Source organism: Xiphophorus hellerii, chromosome 11 (assembly GCF_003331165.1).
Source record: "Xiphophorus hellerii strain 12219 chromosome 11, Xiphophorus_hellerii-4.1, whole genome shotgun sequence".
In the NCBI taxonomy this organism is placed as follows: domain Eukaryota; kingdom Metazoa; phylum Chordata; class Actinopteri; order Cyprinodontiformes; family Poeciliidae; genus Xiphophorus; species Xiphophorus hellerii.
The window spans coordinates 26015847-26035958 of NC_045682.1; the positions used below are offsets into that span (position 1 = coordinate 26015847).

At 37.1% G+C, this 20112-nt stretch overlaps 2 protein-coding genes across 5 annotated transcripts in view; one reads left to right on the plus strand and one right to left on the minus strand.

Moving 5' to 3' along the window:
• Positions 1–5074: 5074 nt before the first annotated feature.
• LOC116728851 (protein YIPF5-like) overlaps positions 5075–20112 on the plus strand; it is a gene marked incomplete at its 3' end in the record, with an annotated part of 30026 nt that continues 14988 nt past the window's right edge. The window contains exons 1-3 of the mRNA XM_032577167.1: positions 5075–5186; positions 6836–6952; positions 7172–7344. Coding sequence (XP_032433058.1) covers positions 6843–6952; positions 7172–7344 — 283 coding nt within the window. The remainder of the gene's footprint in view (positions 5187–6835; positions 6953–7171; positions 7345–20112) is intronic.
• On the minus strand, positions 14469–19894 carry LOC116728270 (uncharacterized). Of its 4 annotated transcripts, none has more exons than XM_032576220.1 (3): positions 15296–19894; positions 15097–15179; positions 14469–14813 (listed from the first exon to the last, which is right to left on the minus strand). In XM_032576220.1, the coding sequence occupies exon 1, from the start codon at positions 19857–19859 to the stop codon at positions 16320–16322; it is 3540 nt and encodes a 1179-aa protein (XP_032432111.1). In that variant the 5' UTR covers positions 19860–19894; the 3' UTR covers positions 14469–14813; positions 15097–15179; positions 15296–16319. The 4 variants fall into 4 exon arrangements, with proteins under 4 accessions (XP_032432111.1, XP_032432109.1, XP_032432112.1 ...); XM_032576218.1 differs by having other exon boundaries at positions 14469–14833; XM_032576221.1 differs by having other exon boundaries at positions 15271–19894.

Genomic DNA, 20112 nt, shown 5'->3' on the forward strand with positions numbered 1-20112 from the left:
GTGGGCGTAACTCACCAGGGAGCTCAGCGGACGGAACTGCAAACCTCTTACTTTGCGCGGGGTGTCCAGACCACGGGAGCCTGGGGATCACAGAATAGGACAGGTAAGCGGCGAAACAGACTGGATATCTATAGAGATCACAGAACCAGATGTACCACAATGGCGACAACACTCTGGCGACGAAGTGCCGGGAACCCGCTTCTAATATGCTCCCGCTGATGATCCGCAGGTGTGCCGAAACACACCTGTGGGGGGTGTGCTCATACGCCAGCGAGCTCTCGAACGCCACCTAGAAGGAAAGTCGAGGAACTGCCGAAGCCGCAGATCCTGACAGTGCTCTGTTAGCAGTCAAATAAATTGATGTTGTGAGTCTCATCACTGAGGCCTATTTTTGCCTCAATTGAGTAATGTTGGACTTGACAAAGCTTGACAAACTTTTGCTGAAATTTTAATCCGTGTGACACAAAAAATGGAATCTCTTTAGTCACTTGGTGAAAAAATTAAAGAAACAATACAATGAAACCTGCCAGCAGCCCAGGAAGAATGGGGAAAAGGAGAGTGGTGTAACTTTTTGTGATAAGAGACTTATTTTAGAAGTTTCTAAATCTGTTTTGACATGTGGGACACTGGTGGGTTGGCTACAGCTGTCCCTGATGCCAAACAGAAACAAGTCAGAACCAAAGCATTACAAAATCCAGAACAGTCCATCTGCAAGAAGTTGAGTGAGTTTGTTTTGTTTTTTTAGTGACAGTTTAAGATCAACTGACAAATATTGCAATTGAACTGTGTTGTCTGTGTAGCTGAGTCACAAACTGAGAAATTGTGTATCAGCATCTCACCAGAAAATATTTAGTCTCATGTATTAGTGTGCTATGTTTTGTTTGTGGTATGCTTTTTTGTATTAAGATTTTTTCTCTTATAGGAATTATCAAGATGCCGACTGCTTATTTTCCTTCATTTCTATCACAACTGTCCAACAGCTCTAAAATGATTACTAATGTCAGAGACTAACTACATGAACCTTGAAAAATAAAAACCTACTAAATACAGCTTCAGAACTGCAGTAGCCATTTCTTTGTGTTATAATTATTTTTCATAGTTTGCATTTTATTTATAGTAATGGCAAGTGGATGACTGGACGGTTTTTATCGTTTGCCACACCATGACAGAAAGATTTGACCTTTGATCATCTTTTAGATGTCTCACAACATCAGCATTTGTGCAAAGACAATCAGTTCAACTTAAGATAATTTTAAGATAAAATAAATGGGATTCTCTTCCAAATGAGAAGACCGTTGGATAATTAATAGAAGAAAACACTTCTCTGAGTTCACACAGCTGAGTGGCTGTTTTAATCCGTGTGACACATTTGTCACTACGTGCTTCTGTAGTGACAAATAAGAGTCACTACAGAAGCAATACATAGTAGACAACATTGCAATATATTTGCAATTGCGGTTTACTGAAATAGCTTATGTGGAACATTTACACAAAAGAAAAAGGCTTTTAAAAAGCTGGTCACCATATCGATCACTATGTGTGGAAAGGAGAAGATTATGTATTGGTCAGATATAAACTGTATGCTATCAGTTTATAGATATCGGAGTCATATTACCTTATTGACTACTTCAATGAATGGGTATCTCAAGTTGCCATAAAAAATTAGCGTTATTTTCAGAGCTTTGGTAAGCCATTCAAATCTGCTTTTGATAAATGAGACTTCAACAGAATAGAATAGAATAGAATAGAATAGACTTATATCAGGAGACACAGCAAAAGTATTCCTACCAAGTCACCATTCAGACATTATAAAAAAGACAAAAACACAAAGTAGCAAAGAAATATCAGAATTTAAAAAGAGATTCTTCCCATACTTGCAATGTAGACAAGGGTGCACACAAATTTATTAGTAAATCATTTAAAAAGTTTTATCCATATCAGACATCTTCTAATTTGTGATGTGTACAGTATGAAGGGTGGAAAATGAATTCGATGACAATTTATCAGAGAGGTAAATCTGATAAAGGTTTTAAAAATATGTCCCCAATTAATTCAGCTATAAGCAAACCTACAAGTATCACTTACATAAAGTCCACTCTTATTTATTTTATTAAGTTACCTGTCACTTTCTGTATTTTACAACAGGGCAGGAATTTTGATTTTCCTGTCTCCTTAATGTTTGTGGGGGCAGTGTGAGAAATCCTGATGGAGGAGACAGTAGGTGGCTGTCAACGAGGGTTTGCTTCATCAGACGAAATTCACTGCTTTTAATCCTCTCATTCACCCAGACAGCGAAAGCAGGATTACAGCAGAGGCTATATTAAAGAAGGCAATTATGACAGTATATGGCAATACACTGCCCTAAATTCAATTACCCTTTCTGGCACTTTTTAATTTTCTTTAATTAAGGGGATTAGGTAGAAATACATGTTCTTCATAAACCAGAGTGATTAAGAGTCTAAATATGATGGAAAGCAATGAATGAAAAATGACCCATTTTAACTCCTGATAAGTCACAGACTCTTTCAGTTAAGTATTTTTGTTTCATGTGTCAAAGCAATTTTGTTAAAGGATCCATTTGTTGATCCAGCTGAGAGTTTTACAGAAGACTTTCATTTTTTGGTACTGATGTACCTTCTGCAGGGCATTTAAATGATGGTTCTGATCAATGATCAAACTTTGGAGTCATGAAGAGTGTGGTTTTCTTCCTGGCTGTGGAAAAATGGACCACAACTTCATTTTTCAGGAGTTACTGGAGTTTTTCACTGTCTAGATGAATTGGGTACTTCAGGTGTCTTTATGAGTGATAGAGAAATAGAGCAGAAAGTGCATAGATAGATTGGTTATGCTCTGTAGAAATGAGAAGAATCAGTTAAAGTCATAATTAATCTTGCTGTAGATAAAACATTGAATTAGTTCAAATAAATTTAACAATTGAATTTTCAGAAGCATTGTTATAAAACTAATTGATATAATTAAATCAGTTCTTATGTAGAAGAATCTCTAAAATAGATTCATCAAGGTTAAAACCAAACAGTCTGAAACGGAAACCATTATTAAACCATTCAAAAAGTGCTGGTATTACAGTTTTACTTGCACATGTTGATGTGTTAACCTCACCATGGCATAATGATGGTTTTTTTAATTTGATTGTTTTTCCAAAACAACTTACAACTTTTTTAATAACAGTAGAAATGTGCAAAAAAATACTTTTTTCTTTAAAGCAATACGGTTGTTAATCATTGCATAAACGTATTTCTTTTTCCCAAGACTATTCAGAAACCAGCCAAATAGTTTTTGATCGTCCAACTTTTAAAAAAGCTGAGTGCTGTGTATCATTTCCCCTAAACAGAAAATGAATACTCATTTTGAACAAACTCAATATGTCTCAGATGGAAAGTGGGTACTCTTTCTGAATGTGTTATTTTTTCACTCGTCATTTTGAAAGAAATTCTCTGTGTCTTGAGGCCAGGACAGAGCAAATGCTGTATAATTTATTTCCCTTCCACACCGTTGAAATTAATTTATGTCTAATGTATTTTTCTGTCATGATGGCTGAGAGGGTGGCTGTTTCACCTCTGAGACAGGAAATATTTAAATTTAATAAGTTCTGGGTAAGAGATCCAGTCAGTGGGTGTTACAGATATTTTGAAGGTCTGCTGCTAATGTGAACTGTCACCTAAATTAATCTGTTTTTTCTCTTTTACTTCTCTCTCTTTATTCCCTTGCCCTTCAAAAGCAATGAAATGAGTCCTTATTTTTGCTCACGTTTGCCTATTTCCTAACTCACAGTTCAAAATGACATCTGTTATTCTCATTTCCTGCTGTCCCACCTTCCTCTCAGCATAGGTCATGAGCCCCATTATTTTGCATAATGCACATCATCAAAGAGCCAGTATCCGCCTGCATTATGGAAGTGGTGCAGTTCTCCTGCTCATGCCGGGTGATTGATCTTCTCCCCTGCATCCTGTTGAAAGAGAGTACCTTTGTTCTTTCCAGGAGCCCAGTACATGTCCTCTTGCGTTATCTTTGTTATCATCTACCCTGTGTATTTATTTACAGTTGTTAGACCTGTGGTTTCTCTAGCTATATATCAATCAGCTGATGTGGTGTCATAGGGGACAAAGCAGAAGCTGTTTTTTAATTTATTTATTTATTTATTAAAGCACATATTTTATGGGATGTATTTATACAGTCTTGTTTTAGAGTATTTCATTATACTATAAAAAATATTACCCTTTTTCAAAGGAAAGGTTTTTCTCTGATCTTTTAGTTATTGATGGTGTTTGAATCTAAAATTTAATGCAATATATTTTTAGTCAGTTGCAGCAAACTTTCATCTTCAGTCAAGATCCTGCAGAATGATGGCCACATTTATTGGACCCAGTTAAAAAGGACACCTAATAAATTAATGTTTTTTCAAAGTAGCTTAATACAGCTGTAAAAAAAGACTTAAAGTCTAACTTTTAATATGCATTAGGGAAAATCACATTTAAAAAAAATACTGTTTCCCTAATATCACCAGCGTTGTTTTCAATGCTTTGTGTAAAATCTAATTTTGACAATAGGATAGGACTTCTATGACATTTCACAAGGTTACAGAGTGACCACTGTTGTTTGCAAAAATTGCGTCTGGAATAATTTATGTATACGTGTTGGCTCATTATCTTGCTAAATGTAATCCATTTTATTTATTTATTTTTTATATATAATTCACATCAATTTCGTACAAAACCTCCTGCCATTTCAAAAATGACAAAATTCACTCTAACTATTCTCTCACTGCCTTAGAAGAACAAACAATCTCAAACCATCGTAGATCTTCCATCATCCTTAATAGTGGGCATGGGGTGCTTTCTCACAAATCTATCATTAGTTTCATGATAAACCCAGTTGGATAGTTTGTTGCTGGATATTAGCCTATGTATCCATTCGCCGTATTCCACAATCCTTATTGTGTCTGTTAGTATGCATTCACATACTAACAAAACCCAAGGCTGTATACTTTAGTCTCATCCTGACTTTTAACACAGTCGAAATACCAAAATATGCCAACAGGAGGCAACTCTTTTTCTTCAGCGAGTTATATGCTATGTCCCTAACGGCTTTCCGTCTTTCTCCTGACACGTAGCAACCACAGTGGAGTTGGCAGGGCTCAACTAAGTGTTGTCCAGCTGACATCACAGGTAATAATCTTCTTTATTACTGTTAATATCATCAATACGTCTGTTTAATTAAATAGGAAACGTAAGCTGACTTTGGCTTTACGTGTACGGATTCTAACAAATGGTTCAGCATCTGTTAGAGTTAGCAGAAGCTAACAAACTAGCCACAGAGTAAACGGGAAGGTTAGCTGCTAAAGATGAAAGGCTATATTTGCAGTTTTTCTAATGTTTTCCTTTCATTTTGAAGTCGTCTGATATTCTGTGTACTTAACTGAATATTGTTGTGTACTGTGTTGTGAAAGAGCGTGTGTTAGGTGTGTTTTTCATTCTGCTTAAAGAAGCGTTAGCATTTTGGGAGTGCTAACGGTTTGTTCAATTAAGCTAATCAACGTAGTTGTTACCAAAATACACGTAAACATGCATTTATCCGTTCTTTGTTAAAAGAAGCTGTCATTATTTCTTTACTTTGAAAACAAATCCTATTTAGACTTTTGTGTGTATTTTGTCTTGTGTCTTTATTGATATAAAATTAAAAGGTTGCTAAGTATTTCAGTCGTGTACAAGTTCCTATTTTTAGAACACAATAGCAAAAGTTAATCTCGGTACCTGCTTATAAACCTTTCAGTCTGCTGAAAATTTACAGGCGTTTTTAACGCTTAGCTTTGATTGTGGAGTAAAATAAATTAGATTAAACCATTAAGCTTGCATGACCAAAATGGTACTGTAAATCTTAGAAATGAAATAATTTCAATAGAGACTAATATAGTGACAGTGACTATGTTACTAATGGCAACATTAGATTATGTAAAACATTAGGGAGCTCAGAAAATAACAATCTGACCTGTAAAATGAAGAGACAACCAACGTAATTATAGGTGTGGTGTTTACCAATGAATGGCGTACTTTTTTATTTTTACTTTATTAATGATATTGTCCCATATCTTTTTTGTCCCTGGGTCAATTAATCCCTTCCCTAATTTGTTATGCTGTTTAACACACATAAATAATTTCATTCCTATATACTCAACCAATTCCATATCACTGTATTTCATTTCTCTGTTTTATTTGATTATTTTCATGTATTAGGGAGAACTGAATATAGATATATAGATGTCTCATTGTCACCCATTATTTATACCTCCTTGTTAAACAAAATTTTTATTTATTTTGTTCATATTAATTTTTTTTTATCCTTTTGACTTTTACATAAATTGACAGGTTACAGACCTGATAAAATAACAACATAACTCTGACCTTCCCTGCTGCGTGAATACAATTTATTGGATACATATAACCACCTTTTCTCAGTAGTAGACTATAAGTAGCTTATAACAAAATTTTGAAACTGAGTACAAATCATCCTCCTGGCAGATACAGCTTCATTTTAGATTTACAAAAATGTGAAGGTGTGAAATGCAGGTGTCCACCAAGGACAGGCGCCATTGGCTGCCCTACTAATTTTGCTGGCTCACCCACTAGTGTGATTGTGTTGAATGTATAATAGTGTTTTGCATGAAATGTGTTTAAAATGACAGGTTTAATAAACCTCACTCTCAAATAATCCCAGGATAATGTATTGTTGACCTGTAACAAACAATTACAGGTGTAGTATTATAGTGTCACAATATTAAATGTAAATAAAACCATTTGTATCTCTTTGGTATTAGCAGAGTAAGAATGTCGGGATTTGATAACTTCAACACTGACTTCTACCAGTCGAGCTACAGCGTAGATGACCAAAACCAGGGCGGATATGGCTACAGCAACTCTGAAAACCCTTACAACAAGTAAGAGAAACAAATTTCTTCCTTTTTTCTTCAGTTGTGATATTTCTGGCTTTCTGAAGTCTCATTAAGGTTGAAACTTACCTGAACAGTCTAACTCATGTCTACGGCATTCACTTAGTCCTTTATTTGTTTTTAAGCTCTAATTAAAGATCACAAACTTCCTCCTTTTTGATAATTTCCTTCACAAGCTTCTATGTATTGTTAATAAATTGTCCGCAGGCCGTATGGTCAGTATGATTATTCGCAGCCGATGGGCTACCCATCCCCAGGAATGATGCAACCCCAGCAGCCGTATACAGGACAGATCTTCCAGCCCACACAGACCTACACCCCAAATGCATCACAGTCCATGTACAGTAACAGCTTTGATGATGAGCCGCCACTGTTAGAAGGTAAGTGGGCCACAGTCTGACCATAGCTGAAAGTAAAAAATAAAATATTATTTTTTGGAATTCCCTTTTGATTCATTTTTAAAAACTTGGAACAAAAGCACCAATTGAATTCTAAGCCCAAAATTGCTAGGATTGGTGTGCTTTGTTATTCAGAACAAAAAACCACAACTGAGGAGCTATTTCCAAATATGTTGCATTAAAAAGTCAGAACTAGAAAAACAAAATTTCTGAAGAAATTTAGCCGGGGCCTGCCAAGGCGCGCCCGTCGGGCTTGGGCCCGGCGTCGTCACGCCACAAATTGGCGTCGACGCCAAAGGACGCCGCAACGTAATCAGTGGCACGCGGAGAACCGCAAGAACGTTAAGCGAGGCGGACGTGCACCATTCAGTATTATAAAGTAAGTATATCAGCTAAAATCAGCAGAAACGCTAATGTTAGCGTCATTGCTTTCATCAGTATGTGGGAAATCACTAGGATATTTTCTGTAATTGATTTACTCCATTCAGTATACTAAACATTGCTAAAAAGTAAAATAAATACCTAATAGCTTATTGCAGCTAAAATGCTAACGCTAATGAACCTTGCATTGAACTGTTTAGTAACAGTTCAATGCTCATAAACTGCAGGAAGGCAGTTCATTAGCATTTACCTAATGATTGTCACAAATATAAATTTTCAATAACGCACACACACAACATATTACAGTTTAAAAATATATATTGACCTTATGTTAAAGATTTCTACAAACTTTTTACAGGTAAAGTTTACAATGAACCAAAATTACAACATTTAAAGAATACCATAAATTTAAGAATCTAATGTCTCTGCAATAAAAAGAAATTGCTATCTTTTTTATTTTTAAACAACACCTCATATTGTTAAATAACTGATTTTATGTATTCAAGTTTTAAATATTACATTTGAGTTTGCATGGATGTAAAATTACTGCTCAGTTTAAAAATTGCGTTGTGTTCTGTAAATAAACAAAACACAAGCAAAATCAATAAACTATATGCATATTCCAGTATACTGCGTTTTGGTTTTACATCCATTCTATTTAAATGTAGTTTGTTCGTGCTTACCAATGTTTTCTGGCCGGATGTCTGGCACCGTTTTCCCCTGGTCGGTTCGTCGATGTCTGGTTTTAGTTCTATTCTGTGGCAATCCGCAAAACGGCGTCTAGGTTTTCGTCAGTAATGCGCGATCTGTGCTTGGTCTTGTTTAAAGTCATTATTGAAAACATCTGTTCGCACAGATAGGTGCTTCCAAACGTGGACAAAACACGAGCTGCATGGAGTCGAAGCTGTGGCATCAAATCAGGGGGCAGTAGACGGTAAAAGTCCTCGATTGAAACATCACGGGACTTCGCTCTTTAGCTTGTTAGCTTGTCGATCTTTCAGTTTTATTCGCTGGGAAAATTAATAATCAGCTTGAGGTGACTCTGCTGCACTCTAGTGGCGAGAAGCCGTAATGTTGGTTGGTAAGAATCGGAAGGCATTATGGGATATGTAGGTTGTAGTCAATTCGTGCTCAAAACCTATTTTAAGTCAATCAATGGGGCTGTAAAACGGTGGTAGGGGGGAGAGGGCGACATAAAATGACGTAGCCGGCCACATGTGGCCCGCGGGCCTTGAGTTTGACACATGTGCAATAGAGGATCTATCTGCTGCTCATGCAAAACAGTCTATTTTAATCCCATGTGTAATAGTCATTGGGTTAAATCAGTTATATAATGCTGAAAAAGCAAGTAGTTGATGTAAAAATATTCAAGGCTTTTATTTTGAAATGTTCAGTATGCTTCATTTCAGAGGGCCAAACTAATACCACGTGTAACAGTGCTTTGGATGAAAAAGTCACATAAAGCCAAAAACAGCAATTACCTGATGTAAAAATATTCAAGGCTTTTATTTTGAAATTTTCATCAAGCTTAATTTTAAATTGCCACACTAATCACATGTGTAACAATTGCTGGGTTAAATCAGTTATATAAAGCTCAAAAGAGCAATTTCCTGATGTAAAAATATTCAAGGCTTTTATTTTGAAATTTTTGTTAAGCTTCATTTCAAAGGGCCAAACTAATACCATGTGTAACAGTGCTTTGGATGAAAAAGTCAAATAAAGCCAAAAAGAGCAATTACATGATGTAAAAATATTCAAGGCTTTTATTGTGAAATTTTTGTTAAGCTTCATTTTAAAGTTCAAAACTAATCCCATGTGTAACAGTTACTGAGTTAAATCAGTTATATACAGCCCATAGCAGCAGGTAGTTCTAAAGGCCAGTTCAGTCCTGATCTGTTTCAACTGAGGATAGATAGAACTACAGCGATGCGTATTCGTAGTCCAAACCAGCAGCCAATAGCCTCTTGAGATCCGTTGCTATGGCAAATAATGGTCTCAGCAGGGTGTGAGCTCTGAGCTCTGAGCTCTCAAACACACAATTGTGTGTTTGAGCAAACACGTTTTACTGACAAAAAAGCATTGGAAACAAATCCTTCTTGTTCGGGAACCGTAATACATATTCGAAAAGCGTTTCGAGCGTATGAGAGGGCTATGTGTCTTCTGCGATAGTCCCGAGATTCATATCTGTACCTCACTCAGAACATTTACAGCGATGAGAGAAAGAAATGTTGTGCCCAGATCTGAAATTCTATTCAAATACATGGGAGAGAGCCTGAGACAGCCTCAGAAAATCCTGTCGCATGACTTTGCTCTGAAGCACCGTGACAGAAAACCGTACGGTCTAGATAAATTTCGAAAACATTTTACCGGAGCAGACAGGCGTATCAATGTCAGGACCGATTTTGATACTAATCGTGCGATATTTGTGGCCGTGATGGCGATTTCAAAAATGATTTGGGTGGAAAAAGTTGTCTTCATCTCTCACTCTAAGCAGCCAGAGACGCACTCTAACTTTAGGAAAAATGAGAAACTTTGGGTCACTTAGAGGCAAATTGTGGACAAACCGTAACTGGTATCGACGAGCCGTCTTCACTTTCGAAGAGATCACAGACGTATCTACAAAATGAAATTTGAATGGCATTTCTAGGTGAATTTGTGACGACACAGAAAATCCTCAAAAATAGGGTATTTCTAGGATTTTTCCCATTGACTTATAATGGGGTTTTTTTCGTAGTTTTTTGCGAATTATGTCGCCACGTTAAGCCCAAATCCCACCAGAAGTAATAGCTGGAATGGCGTGAATTTTCTGCAGGTTTTGATACCTCATTTGTAGGTGTGCACCAAGCGGTATGAGCCGCATTAACGGTTACGGAAGAAAAATAAAGAAGAACTAGAAAATTTCGGAAGAAATTTAGACGGGGCCTGCCGAGGCGCGCCCGTGGGGTTCGGGCCCGGCGTCGTCACGCCACAAATCGACGTCGACGCCAAAGAACGCCGCAACGTGACCAGTGGCACGCGGAGAACCGCAAGAACGTTAAGCGAGGCGGACGTGCACCATTCGGTACGATTTAAAATGTTGTCAAGGCTTTTATTTTGGAAGTTTCAGTATGCTTCATTTCAAAGGGCCAAACTAATCCCATGCGTAATAGTCCTTGGGTTAAAATAGTTATATAATGCTCAAAACACAAGTAGCTGATGTAAAAATATTCAAGGCTTTTATTTTGGAATTTTCAGTATGCTTCATTTCAAAAGGGCCAAACTATTACCACGTGTAACAGTGCTTTGGATGAAAAAGTCAAATAAAGCCAAAAAGAGCAATTACCTGATGTAAAAATATTCAAGGCTTTTATTTTGAAATTATTATTATGCTCCATTTCAAAGTTCCGAACTAATCCCATGTGTAACAGTGCTTTGGATGAAAAAGTCATATACGGCCAAAAAGAGCAATTACATGATGTAAAAATATTCAAGGCTTTTATTTTGAAATTTTCAGTATGCTTCATTTCAGAGGGCCAAACTATTCCATTGTGTAACAGTGCTTTGGATAAAAAAGTCACATAAAGCCAAAAACAGCAATTACCTGATGTAACAACATTCAAGGCTTTTATTTTGAAATTATTATTATGCTCCATTTTAAAGTTCCGAACTAATCCCATGTGTAACATTGCTTTGGATGAAAAAGTCATACAAAGCCAAAAACAGCAATTGCATGATGTAAAAATATTCAAGGCTTTTATTTTGAAATTATTATTATGCTCCATTTTAAAGTTCCGAACTAATACCATGTGTAACAGTGCTTTGGATGAAAAAGTCACATAAAGCCAAAAACAGCAATTACCTGATGTAACAACATTGAAGGCTTTTATTTTGAAATTATTATTATGCTCCATTTTAAAGTTCCGAACGAATCCCATGTGTAACATTGCTTTGGATGAAAAAGTCATATACGGCCAAAAAGAGCAATTACATGATGTAAAAATATTCAAGGCTTTTATTTTGAAATTATTATTATGCTCCATTTTAAAGTTCCGAACTAATCCCATGTGTAACAGTGCTTTGGATGAAAAAGTCACACAAAGCCAAAAACAGCAATTGCATGATGTAAAAATATTCAAGGCTTTTATTTTGAAATTATTATTGTGCTCCATTTTAAAGTTCCGAACGAATCCCATGTGTAACAGTGCTTTGGATGAAAAAGTCATACAAAGCCAAAAAGAGCAATTACCTGATGTAAAAATATTCAAGGCTTTTATTTTGAAATTATTATTATGCTTAATTTTAAAGTTCCGAACTAATCCCATGTGTAACAGTGCTTTGGATGAAAAAGTCATACAAAGCCAAAAACAGCAATTGCATGATGTAAAAATATTCAAGGCTTTTATTTTGAAATTATTATTATGCTCCATTTTAAAGTTCCGAACTAATACCATGTGTAACAGTGCTTTGGATGAAAAAGTCACATAAAGCCAAAAACAGCAATTACCTGATGTAACAACATTCAAGGCTTTTATTTTGAAATTATTATTATGCTCCATTTTAAAGTTCCGAACTAATCCCATGTGTAACATTGCTTTGGATGAAAAAGTCATACAAAGCCAAAAACAGCAATTGCATGATGTAAAAATATTCAAGGCTTTTATTTTGAAATTATTATTATGCTCCATTTTAAAGTTCCGAACTAAACAAGGCTTTTATTTTGAAATTATTATTATGCTCCATTTTAAAGTCCCGAACTAATCCCATGTGTAACATTGCTTTGGATGAAAAAGTCATACAAAGCCAAAAACAGCAATTGCATGATGTAAAAATATTCAAGGCTTTTATTTTGAAATTATTATTATGCTCCATTTTAAAGTTCCGAACTAATACCATGTGTAACAGTGCTTTGGATGAAAAAGTCACATAAAGCCAAAAACAGCAATTACCTGATGTAACAACATTGAAGGCTTTTATTTTGAAATTATTATTATGCTCCATTTTAAAGTTCCGAACTAATCCCATGTGTAACATTGCTTTGGATGAAAAAGTCATATACGGCCAAAAAGAGCAATTACATGATGTAAAAATATTCAAGGCTTTTATTTTGAAATTATTATTATGCTCCATTTTAAAGTTCCAAAGTAATCCCATGTGTAACAGTGCTTTGAATGCAAAAGTCAAATAAAGCCAAAAAGAGCAATTACGTCATGTAAAAATATTCAGGGCTTTTATTTTGAAATTTTCAATATGCTTAATTTTAAAGTTCCAAACTAATCCCATGTGTAACAGTTACTGAGTTAAATCAGTTATATACAGCCAATAGCAGCAGGTAGTTCTAAAGGCCAGTTCTCAGTCCTGATCTGTTTCAACTGAGGATAGATAGAACTACAATGATGCGTATTTGTAGTCCACATCAGCAGCCAATAGCCTCTTGAGATCCGTTGCTATGGCAAATAATGGTCTCAGCAGGTGTGAGCTGTGAGTCATACATGCTCAAACACACAATTGTGTGTTTGAGCAAACACGTTTTACTGACAAAAAAGCATTGGAAACAAATCCTTCTTGTTCGGGAACCGTAATACATATTCGAAAAGCGTTTCGAGCGTATGACAGTTCAATGTGTCTTCTGCGATAGTCCCGAGATTCATATCTGTACCTCACTCAGAGCATTTACAGTGATGAGAGAAAGAAATGTTGTGCCCAGATCTGATCCGAGGTCGGCTGTCACTCTAATTTGAGCAAAAATGAGAAACTTTGGGTCGCTTAGAGGCAAATTGTGGACAAACCATAACTGGTATCGACGAGCCGTCTTCACTTTCGAAGAGATCACAGACGTATCTACAAAATGAAATTTGAATGGCATTTCTAGGTGAATTTGTGACGACACAGCAAATCCTCAAAAATAGGGTATTTCTAGGATTTTTCCCATTGAGTTATAATGGGGTTTTTTTCGTAGTTTTTTGCGAATTATGTCGCCACGTTTACCCCAAATCCCACCACAAGTAATAGCTCCAATGGCGTGAATTTTCTGCACGTTTTGATACCTCATTTGTAGGTGTGCACCCAGCGGTATGAGCCGCATTAACGGTTACGGAAGAAAAATAAAGAAGTATAACTAGAAAATTTCTGAAGAAATTTAGCCGGGGCCTGCCAAGGCGTGGCCGTCGGTTTGGGCCCGGCGTTGTCATGCTAGAAATTAGCATCGATGCTAAAGAACGCTGCAACGTAATCAGTAGCATGTGGAGAATCACAAGAACGTTAAGTAAGGTGGACGTGCACCATTCAGTATTATAAAGTAAGTATATCAGGTAAAATTAGCAGAAACGCTAATGTTAGCGTCATTGCTTTCATCAGCATGTGGGAAATCACTAGGATATTTTCTATAATTGATTTACTCCATTCAGTATACTAAACATTGCTAAAAAGTAAAATAAATAGCTAATAGCTTATTGAAGCTAAAATGGTAACGCTAATGAACCTTGCATTGAACTGTTCACTAACAGTTCAATGCTCATAAACTGCAGGAAGGCAGTTCATTAGCATTTACCTACTGATCGTGACAAATAAAAAATTTCAATAACGCACACACACAACATATTACAGTTTAAAAATATATATTGACCTTATGTTAAAGATTTCTACAAACTTTTTACAGGTAAAGTTTACAATGAACCAAAATTACAACATTTAAAGAATACCATAAATTTAAGAATCTAATGTCTCTGCAATAAAAAGAAATTGCTATCTTTTTTATTTTACATGTGTCCTGTCCGGCCGTGTGGCACTCAGGGTTGTTTCCTGAGTGTCAAGGTGAGGCCCGACAGATTTACTGTCACAAGTGAAACATTATGGCTTTGCCACGATGATCCACTTGTTATAAATGTGAAACCTTTATAACTATATACATACATGAAAACATATTTTAAATTAATCTAATGTAACATATTGCAGTCTCTATACAATAAATGAAACCATCTTAAATATATACATACATCAAAAACTATTTACAACTATAAAGAATAACAACAACAAAAAAGAATCGCTTCTCCAAAGCTTTTTGATTTTTCCCAACTTCTTCTTAGGCATCCAATCTGGTGTGACACATCACAGACTGTATTAAAAAAACAAAAAACAGACAAAAACCAAATTAATATATATGACATTTTTAAACATTTATGTGATTTATGAATGAATAAACTAAAAATTAAACTTTGTTTAAACTAAGGTTTAAGAATGATTAAGATAGATATAAACACCAATGTGACCTAAGAAAAAAGGGCATATATCCACTGGATTCCTCCTATCAAACTTACATATACAACATCATCAATTTCAAATTAAAATAAACAAAATTAGCTTTAATTTGTTATCTACCTATCTAAAGAAACAGGAACTCCATCTTCTCCTCAGATTGGGTGTGGGACCAAGTCCATGAGCTAGGCAAGGGTTGTCCTGCACTAAAAATAAACAAGTCATTCCATCAATAGACATCTATTATCAACAACAACAAAAATGTAACTGCTTTTAAGGTTGCTACAATTTAGATACATTTGCTAACTCTCATGCGCCAAACCTCCAGGTCTCGTTTCCTCTCTCTCTTCTTGGCAGCCTCCAAGGATTGTTTGTGTGGAACAACCTGCAAAAACAGACTAAAACTGGGAGGAAAGAGGTTAATTCCATCAAAACAACACAAATTCTCAGTATGTGGAGGGAGTCCAACAGGACAAAAGTGAGTTGAACTTTTGTCCTTCTAGTGAAGTAACCCCTAGGGGGCTGCAGCAGTAAAAAGTGCAGTATGATTGGGGAGAGATGAAACAAGGAGAGCTTTAATTGAATGACGCAAATTGTGAAGAATAAAAAAAGAGTTTTGCAAAAAATTAAGTTATTCGAAGGGTAACAGTTACTCTAACTGCATTAGAAAAATGAGGAAAATGCTCAGGGCCAGATTGAAGACCAATTTGAAATAATTTTTATTTCAAAATAGAACAGAATATACGTTTAGTAACTGATTGTTTAATCTACCGCTTCCTGGTCCAATATTTCCAGCAACTACTCTGACAGAGAACCGATAAGTGTTTCAAGATCAGCCACTTTCGTATTCCCAAACCTCAAACAAAGTTTCATGGGCACATACAAACCCTGGTTATGAAGCCTCCTTTCTACGGAACTAAATAAGTATTGAAAAGATTTGCAAACTGTACAAGAATATTTTTATTCCTACAACAAAATCCACAAGCTACACTATAATTCACAAATGTGTACAATGAATAAATATATATCAAACCCTCTGCAACAATGATAGAGAAAAACAACCCACACTGCTTTCTGATTGCTGCATATACAAAAAAACCCACAGTCACATAAAATGATGCAAGATCTTTACATGTTCTCCAAAAATAATATCCTGTCATGAATTCAGGATTAAGATTTACAGTGCTTACAAAGTAATCATACTCCTTGAACTGTTCCATATTGTTACATTACAACCACAAATATATTTCATCGGAATTTAATATAAAAGATCAAGAAAAATACCCCTTATGATTAGGAAAATTTCAAGGAACATAACTATTTTTGGAAGCCACTGTAGATGCAGTTTATACTGAAGCTAACACACAGTATATAGGATTGTGGTAGCTGTAGTAAGCCTGCAAGACACCTGATTGGATACAGTATTCTGGATTGGAGATGTAAATGTGATCAAGGAGGGTACGTTTTTCTGTGGTTGCATCAGAGATGAGTTGCATAAAGCCTTTTGCTCTAAACAACTCATTGATGGCTTTTTTCCCAGGAGGAATAAGGTCCTCATTGAAGTCTCCTAATATGACAACGGGCCGAATATCCATTGAATTCAGGCCATCCAAGAGGTTCTGCAGATTTCTTAAAAATGTTCCAAGATCATAACTTGGTGGCCTGTAAACTGTCGCAATCAGTGCTCTGATTGGGGTTTCCACTTTCACAACGTTGAATTCAATATCTGTAACCTGGTTGAAGAATCTACGTTCCTGCGGTTGGAGAAGACTCCGGCAGTAAGTCGCTACTCCCCCACCCTCTTTGGTAGCAATGTCGACTCTGTTTGAGTAGGAGACATGTCTGTTCCGTGAAAAGAAAGAATAGCCCTCCATTTGGCAAGAAGCTGGAACAGAAGATCCAAATAAATGAGTCTCCGTTAGGCATAAGACATCTGCCAGCATAAGTTCATGATGTTGTTTCATGTCCTCAGAGTGACAGACAAGACCTTCGACATTGTGGTGGACAATTGTTAATGTTGCACCTTGATGACCAGACTGAAAATGCAAGAGTGGTCTGATATGCAAAAACGATGCTGATCTCATTGATTCCATAGCTGCTCTGATGTTTTTGTCAGCGTAGATCTTACTTTCATCAAAATCAATGATTTTAAGTCCTTCCAGGGAAGTTGTGCGACTGAGTGCCACATATGCCATTCCCGGTTCAAAAATACGCTTCAAAGAAATAACCGCAGACTTCATGGTCATCCCTTGGACTTTGTGTGCCGTACACCCAAAGGCTAACCTGATTGGAAATTGCCGTCGTACCACTCCCTTTACGCTACTCTGTTCCTCAAATCTCTCAATGTAAACAAAGCTGTCTGGTTTACCCTGAATCTTTTTTGTGTGTCCAGCGAGGGGATTGTCCAGTTTGAGTCCAATTAACTTTACACTATTCTTTCCATCTTTCGTACTGGTGACAATATCCGCAATGGTCCCAAATGTTCCATTAACAAGACCATCCTCTACATCCAAGTTTCTTATAATCATTACCCTAAAACCCAAACCAGCCTGTATCTTGTTAGACAAGTCTCGTTTGTTGCCCGCTATGCAACAGCCCAGATTAATCATGTTTCCTGTCTTTGTAACCCTTTTGTAGTCCTCTGCCTCGATGTCAACTGTTACTGCACCTAAAGAGGTCACAACTGCTGCATTATGGGTGTCCACCTGTTTGTTTGTTGCAAAAATGTGCAGAACATCCATTGGACACTCTTTTGAGTCAGTAACAGCTTGGATCAAAAGAGTCTTGTCATCCTTACTAAGCGAATCGGCTTTACCTTTAACTCGAATCCTGTTCAGGAGCTCTGCAAACGCTCGGTCATCTTTCTGCCGCATGATTTCTGTCAGGCTGATCATCTGGAAATTCTCATTCCAGATATCAAGCACGCCATCCTCGGCGACACAAAGCGGTTTTGATCGTCCAAGAGGAGGAAGTTGGAAGAAGTCCCCCACAGCCAAAACAGAGACCCCACCCATGAACCTGTTGTTCCCCTTGATTTGTTGAAATCTCCAGTGAACATATGCAAGTAGGTCTTTGGAGACCATGGAGATTTCATCGATGATTAAGATTTCTACATTAGAAAGAACTGCCCTCACTTCATCCAATGAATTTCCAAGTCCCTTGTATGGTGGTTTTAAACTTTTGGGTAGCTTCAAGATGGAATGTAAAGTCTTCCCTGATATGTTGTACGCTGCAGTACCAGTAAAAGCTGTGAGGAGCACAGTAGGCTTGGACATGTCACCAATATCGAGAATTCTCGGAAGCTGGCGCAAGAGCTTGGTTGCCTCCTGGTAAACACATTTGATGACATGAGATTTACCACAGCCAGCTCCTCCCGTCAAGAAATAAAAGAATGGTTCTGGTTTCTCACCCCAGACGCGCTTCAGACACCAATCGCGAATGGCGTAAAACACGGACGCTTGAGTCTCATTTAAACTCCTGTACATTTGTCTGATGAAATCAGGGCTCAGTTTAGGAGCTTCAATTTTTGGCATGTCTACAGTGCTGACATCAATTTCATAATCTGGAATAGGGTCTTGCTCTTCATCTTCTTGCAATGGTGGTCGCTCAGCAGCGCATTCTAAACTGTCTACCTCAACCTCGGGTGCAAAAGTGTTCCACGCATTACGAACCGGTCCTTGCTTATTCAGATCTTCCATAATCTTATCAATTTTCTTACCTTGCCCTTCATACCTTTTGCAATTGAAATCCACATACTGTTTAACCCGATATCTACCACGAAAACCGTTGTTGTAAAAGCCTTCGTAGGTTGTGCATTCCTCATTTTTTAGGTCCTCATCTCGTCTGTGAGGAAAATACAACTTCAGAAGCCGTCTGTAAAACTTTTCGGGTGTTTTTTTCTCAGAGAAACGAGTAAATCTAATAACTGCAGGTTTGCCGATAGTTCTTTTCTGGATGTATCCTGCATCATTAAGGAGGGCAATTGCATTTGGCCCTTCAATTTGCCTACCATATAGAACCCGGTATTCTGATGCAAATTCTGCCAGGCACATGTGTTCGAATTCTAATGTGTCTGGTCTGTTGAGATATTTTTCCGGCAATCCTTTCATCCACACATTCTCTTCATCTGGGGACATGTTTACGAGTTTACTCATCGGAAGACTCATTTTTATACCGTCTTCATCTGTTTGAAGAAAAAGTACACTACGAGAGGACTTTTTGAGAGGTAGGCTACAAGTGCGCGCAACGGATTCTTGAGCACTAACCTCTCTCTGTTTTGAATAAGCCTGCATGATCTTTTTCATCTCATCGCGTTGGCTAACATTGGCCGTCTTTAAATCATCAACAACAGACTTGAGGAACTGCGCCATTTCATGCTCTGGCTTGGCTATGTAGGACATCATGTACTCAATGCAGGTGTACTCATCAAGCACATACTGAATGTCCATGTTAGCATTCCATGCACGAAGGAGATCGGGGTTGTACCCATTGACCCAGCTATCTTTAGGATCCCGTTTCATCATTACCACCATTCCAGAAGTGAGAGCATCAACATGGCCATTGTACTCTACTTTGGTCATATTACAAGCCTGGAGTAACTCTGACAAATCCCTGAAAGATGATTTCTCATCTTTAAGTAAATCTCTAATTGTTTTCAGTTTCTTCTTAGCCTCTCTTTGTAGGTTTGAGACAAATGGTGATCTCGATTTTTTGGAATTTCTCCTACCTTTTGGCTTACTTTGCTTTGGTGTTTCATCATCAATTTCCAAATCAAAGTCAATTACTGGGACGGTGATTCTGGTGCGGTCCATTGCTAGTTTGGGGAATCCAAATCTGCATTCAACATTACCTTTTTTGCATGATTTTGAGTGCTTTTTGCTGTGCATTTGAACCTCTGTGACTATTTAGTGAAGCTCTGGATCTCTGGTTTCATCAGGCAACTGACAGGATATGTGATGATCGATGAACTTTATGACTTCACCGCAACATGAGGGGTCTTCCATTTCAGGTGCATCCTTAATCCATATCACAGCATGTATGTGTGGTGAACCCCTTGCCTGAAATTCTACACGATAAAAGTAATCGTCCACTGCTCCAAGGGGCTGTGCAGGGGAAAGAATCAGGTCTCTAAACAGTGCA

Bases quoted from the DNA above. Each gene is read 5' to 3' on its own strand.
- LOC116728270 (XM_032576220.1), bottom strand. From the start codon at position 19,859: ATGCACAGCAAAAAGCACTCAAAATCATGCAAAAAAGGTAATGTTGAA.